Source organism: Macrobrachium rosenbergii, chromosome 23, assembly GCF_040412425.1.
Source record: "Macrobrachium rosenbergii isolate ZJJX-2024 chromosome 23, ASM4041242v1, whole genome shotgun sequence".
NCBI classification, from domain to species: domain Eukaryota; kingdom Metazoa; phylum Arthropoda; class Malacostraca; order Decapoda; family Palaemonidae; genus Macrobrachium; species Macrobrachium rosenbergii.
Window position 1 is genome coordinate 20873495 of NC_089763.1, and position 5000 is coordinate 20878494.

General features: G+C 37.1%; 1 protein-coding gene across 1 annotated transcript in view; it reads left to right on the top strand.

Annotated features, from left to right (window-relative positions):
- The window catches only part of LOC136851037 (uncharacterized), a 74487-nt gene that overhangs the window by 38040 nt on the left and 31447 nt on the right, over window positions 1-5000 (top strand). Inside the window, exon 5 of the mRNA XM_067125007.1 lies at window positions 4296-4473. Coding sequence (XP_066981108.1) covers window positions 4296-4473 — 178 coding nt within the window. The remainder of the gene's footprint in view (window positions 1-4295; window positions 4474-5000) is intronic.

Consider the following 5000-nt stretch of genomic DNA (forward strand, 5'->3'; position numbering starts at 1 on the left):
CTTTCATTGGTCATCACCGAGAGTGATAAAAGTGATAAAACAAGTTGGGTGATGATGATGACGATGGTGATGTCTGGAAAAAAAAAGAGAGTGACGGAAAGGATGAGGTCTTTGTAGCTTAGGCTTTGTGTGCGTGATAGCCATTCAAAGGATGAGCTCAATTTTAAAGTCTCTCTCTCTCTCTCTCTCTCTCTCTCTCTCTCTCTCTCTCTCTCTTTCTCTCCCTCTTATTCAGTTAGAGAATACATTTCCTATAATTTTCTTTACTGTTTTTACGCGGTCTCTCTCTCTCTCTCTCTGCTTACATTTTCTCTCTCTCTCTGTGTACACTTTATTCAGTTAGGGGCAATAAATGACCAAAAAGATGAAATAAATGTCCCCCAATACTTGTTATAACTCCCTCGAGACTAGCAATATTAAAATAAATAATTCTTAGTTTAATTTTAGTGGCTTCCCTCTTAATTATTTCTGTCTCTTTCTCTTTCTCTCTCTCTCTCTCTCATTCTAAGCTGACCAGTGTTTTTTATTTAAGGGTAAATATTTTTCTTTTACTATTTTTTGCTTGAAGTTTGACTTTTGATGACCAAAAAGGTGAAAGTGAAATATCGAATTTTAATATTTGTTATAACTCTCCCTAAATCTAGCAATACTAAAATAAATAATTTTTAGTTCTCCCACAGTCTCTCCCTCTCTCTTTTTCTCCCTAATTATTTTTTCTCCCTAACTCTTTTCAAGTCATCAGTTCTTTTCATCTCCTCAATCTGACCAGCTTGCTTTTATCAATCGTCACTGTCTCCCTATTTTCTCTTTTACTATTTTTTACTCCTCTTCTTTTTGATTTGTTCTGTCCCTTGTCAATCTCTCATCTCCCCTCTTGTCTAATCCTCAATATTTTCCTCTCACTCTTTACCTAACCCTCTCTCTCTCCCCTCTTTCTCTCCCTCAATATCTCTCTTCTTTTCTCTCTCTCTCTTTCCTCAATCTCTCTCCCCCAATCTCTCTTCTCTCCCTGAATCTCTCTTCTCTCCCTATCTTTCTCTCTCCCTTTCTTCCTAACCTATCTCTCTCTCTCTCCCCTCTTTCTCCTTCACTCTCTCTATCTCTCTTCTTTCTCCCTCACCTCTTTCTCTCTCCCGTCTCTCTCCTCCCCTAATCTATCTCTCTCTCTCCCTCTTTCTCTCCCTCACTCTCTCTTTCTCTCTCTCCCCCCTCTCTCTCGCTCTCTCTCTTGCTTTCTCTCTGTAATCTGGCCATCAACACTGATTGATGAGAGACAATACCCTACTAATGATTTCGTTTCCCTTGCAGCGTTTGGCAAATGATGGACTGAGGAATCATTTTCCGTGTGTCCGACAGCATTGCTGCGATAACTCGAATTACGCCATATCTTCATTCCTGTATATACGCATAGGTTAACTGTTAATTACAAAATAAGAGATAAAGACTATTTTATATAATATTATCTGTTTAAATCCACTCTTCACTTGTTACTATCTGAATACGGGGTACCGTACCATAAGAAATTGATAGACATGTGAAATTTCATGAAGATGTGATGAAAATGTGATTAAATAATAATAATAATAATAATAATAATAATAATAATAATAATAATAATAATAATAATAATAATAATGATGGTGATGATGCTGATGACGAAGGTGACGAATAGAAAACGAGGAAACCGAGCCATCATTAATAATAATAATAATAATAATAATAATATAATAAATAATAATAATAATAATAATGGGCAATTAATTGTGGTATTTCTGAACAAAATAAAACAATGGCAGAAGAAACTTTGTAATATTAAGAGTATCACTAATACTAGTTCTAGCACTTGAATTGTATCTAGAATAATTTTCGTTAGAAAGCGTACATCACACTACACAGAATATTTGATCGTTTTCTATTTTTATTACTGATTCAAAGTCTTGCTTCTTCACACTTACATATTACCTGTATTTGCAGGCAATTTTAATTGTTATGGCTCGAGTATTAACATTCAATTATTCTAAAAAACCTTTGGTTTTCATAACCGGTGTGCGTAAAATAATTAGCATCTTATTAAAAATGGATTCCAGTTTCTACTCAGAGGACAGATCTATTTACATATATTATGCCAGGAAATAAATTACACTCGAATTTCAACATTTATATGTTTTATGCAAAATGAGCTCAAATCAATGAGGGAAAATCACGCTATAAGAAAAATCTACTGTCTCGTTTGTAGGTAAAATTGTTCGATCAAAGTTTGCATATAATAATTAAACCTCTGGCTGCGAGATTTCACAGTGAATTAGCATTTCATTTGGTGTAACGTTTTCATGAATATATAATTTTTCGTAACCGTTCTTTATGACTGCGTTTAATTAATTTTTCGTTTACTTTCCCGAAAAGAGGGAATTCACATTCAGCTTTTTTTTTTATCATAATGAGCGTTTACACTCTGTAATATACTTCGTTTCTTTAAATACGTTAGGAGTGTGAAGAGGAGAGTAGGGGGGTACTCGCCACAAACCCTCCACAGGGGACACCTATATCCATCCTCTTCCATCTCAGCAATCGACCTACTGCATTCTCTCTCTCTCCTCCTCTCTCTCTCTCTTTCCTTTCACACCTGCCCTCTCTATGCAGGGGGCGAGATGAAAGGTACATGGTCAATATGAGGGGAGGAAGTGAGGCGGTAATGCAAGCGACAACGAGCGCCTGCAAGCACAATTGCAGTCTGGAGGGAAAAATGAGCGGAAGTTTATGGCATCTGAATTCTTCCAGTGTCTCAGGATACGGCTTCGTTATCTTTTAGTGTTTCGTGTTTTTTATTTTTCATTTTCGGGTTTTCGTCCGGAAGGTTCTGATTGTGCCTCTGTTAAGCTTCGAAGGGGTTCGTTTTAAAAATGTTTTGAAGCTGCGTGAAGCGTGGAATTACATTGTTGCTCTTGTGTTGAAATTTTCTCATGTCTAATTGTTAGTGAATTACTTGTTTCCTTATTGTCCTCTAATCTCTCTCTCTCTCTCTCTCTCTCTCTCTCTCTCTCTATATATATATATATATATATATATATATATTATTTATTTATCTATTGTTCTACTTTAGTTCAAGAGGGGTCTACGCATATACTGCCATATATAAAATATGTTAACTATGTGGTTGTAAATGTTTAAACAGGTAAACTTTATAAATTTCAGTTACCGGCATTTTTTTAATATACGTATCCGACAAATCAGGCACTAAATACGAACTAGTTACTGGTGTCGATCCTGGACCAGTAAGAGTAATAAAAGAGATTACCTTGTATGCAAGTTATTTCCAGGTCATCCTTGGTCAAGGTGTGCAACCTGCAAGCCACCTTTGCAAGGTGTATCTTTATTCCTGTAGAAAACTAATTAAGGGCTCGGTTGTAGACGCCGTGGGTGGGAGGAATTCGATTACGAATTGTTCCCCACACTCTAGCTGTCCTGACTGACCTTACTGCTGAAGGAGGTCATTCCACCCACTGGGGGCACCGATTTCAACAGATCTTGTCTAGGGCATTCACGCCGAACACTGCAGTAATATAAGGCACCAAGACATTTTCCAGTTTTACGAGTGCAACTGAATGAAAGTTTTTAAGACATTCAGGACATTTTCCTAGTTTTACGTGTGCAATTGAATAAAAGGTTTTAAGACATTCAGGACATTTTCGAGTCCTACGAGTGCAACTGAATGAAGGGCTTTAAGGCATTCAGGACATTTTCCCAGTTTTACGTGTGCAACTGAATGAAAGGTTTTAGGACATTCAGGACCTTTTCCCAGTTTCACGTGTGCAACTGAATAAAAGGTTTTAAGACATTCAGGACCTTTTCCCAGTTTCGCGTGTGCAACTGAATGAAAGGTTTTAAGACATTCAGGACATTTTCGAGCCCTACGAGTGCAACTGAATGAATGGTTTTAAGACATTCAGGACATTTTCCCAGTTTTACGTGTACAACTGAATGAAAGGTTTTTGGATATTCAGGACATTTTCCAAGTTTCGCGTGTGCAACTGAATGAAAGGTTTTAAGACATTCAAGACATTTTCCCAGTTTCGCGTATGCAACTGAATGAAAGGTTTTAAGACATTCAGGACATTTTCCCAGTTTCGCGTGTGCAACTGAATGAATGGTTTTAAGACATTCAGGACATTTTCCCCGTTTTACGTGTGCAACTGAATGAAAGGTTTTAAGAGACTCGGGACATTTTCGAGTCTTACGAGTGCGACCGAATGAAAGTCTTATAACAAAGACTCTTTTTCTCTTCTCGCATTCCTCAGTAGGTCTCGAGGTCCCGGCCCATGTGTGGGGCGGCGTCTGCCTCGTTTTGGTGCTGGCAGGAGTTGCTGGAGTCGGAGTGTCCGTCCCCATGGCGCTGAGGGTGGATCCAGCGGCTGGAATTCACGAGAGGCTCAACTCGGCGATGGAACTGTTGAGAGATGTTCCTCTGATAGACGGGTGAGTTGGTCTTTGTGTTTTTGTGTGTGCGTGGTATTTGTTTGCGTGTATGTTTGTGTGTATATGCTCCACAGTGGTAGCTGCAAGTAGAACAAGGAATAAGTAATGGGCTCAACCTATATTCGTCTGGTGTCAAAACAAAGAACACCAAACCCTACAACATTATATATATATATATATATATATATATATATATATATATATATATATATATATATATATATATATATATATATATATATATATATATATATATATATGAATATCAGATATTTTCAGTTATGAAGTGTTCATGAAGATATATTAGCAGTTGTCCGTGTTTCTGTGTACGCTGTGTGTGTGTGTGTGTGAGTTTGTGTATTTTTTGTGTGTATATGCTCTATACTGATAGTTGCAAGTAGAACAAGGGAATAAGTAATGGACTCACCCTATATTCAACTGGTGCCAAATCAAAAGATCACCAAACCGGATGACATATGTAAAAGTATCAGATAATTTCAGTTATGAAACGTTCATAAAGAAATATT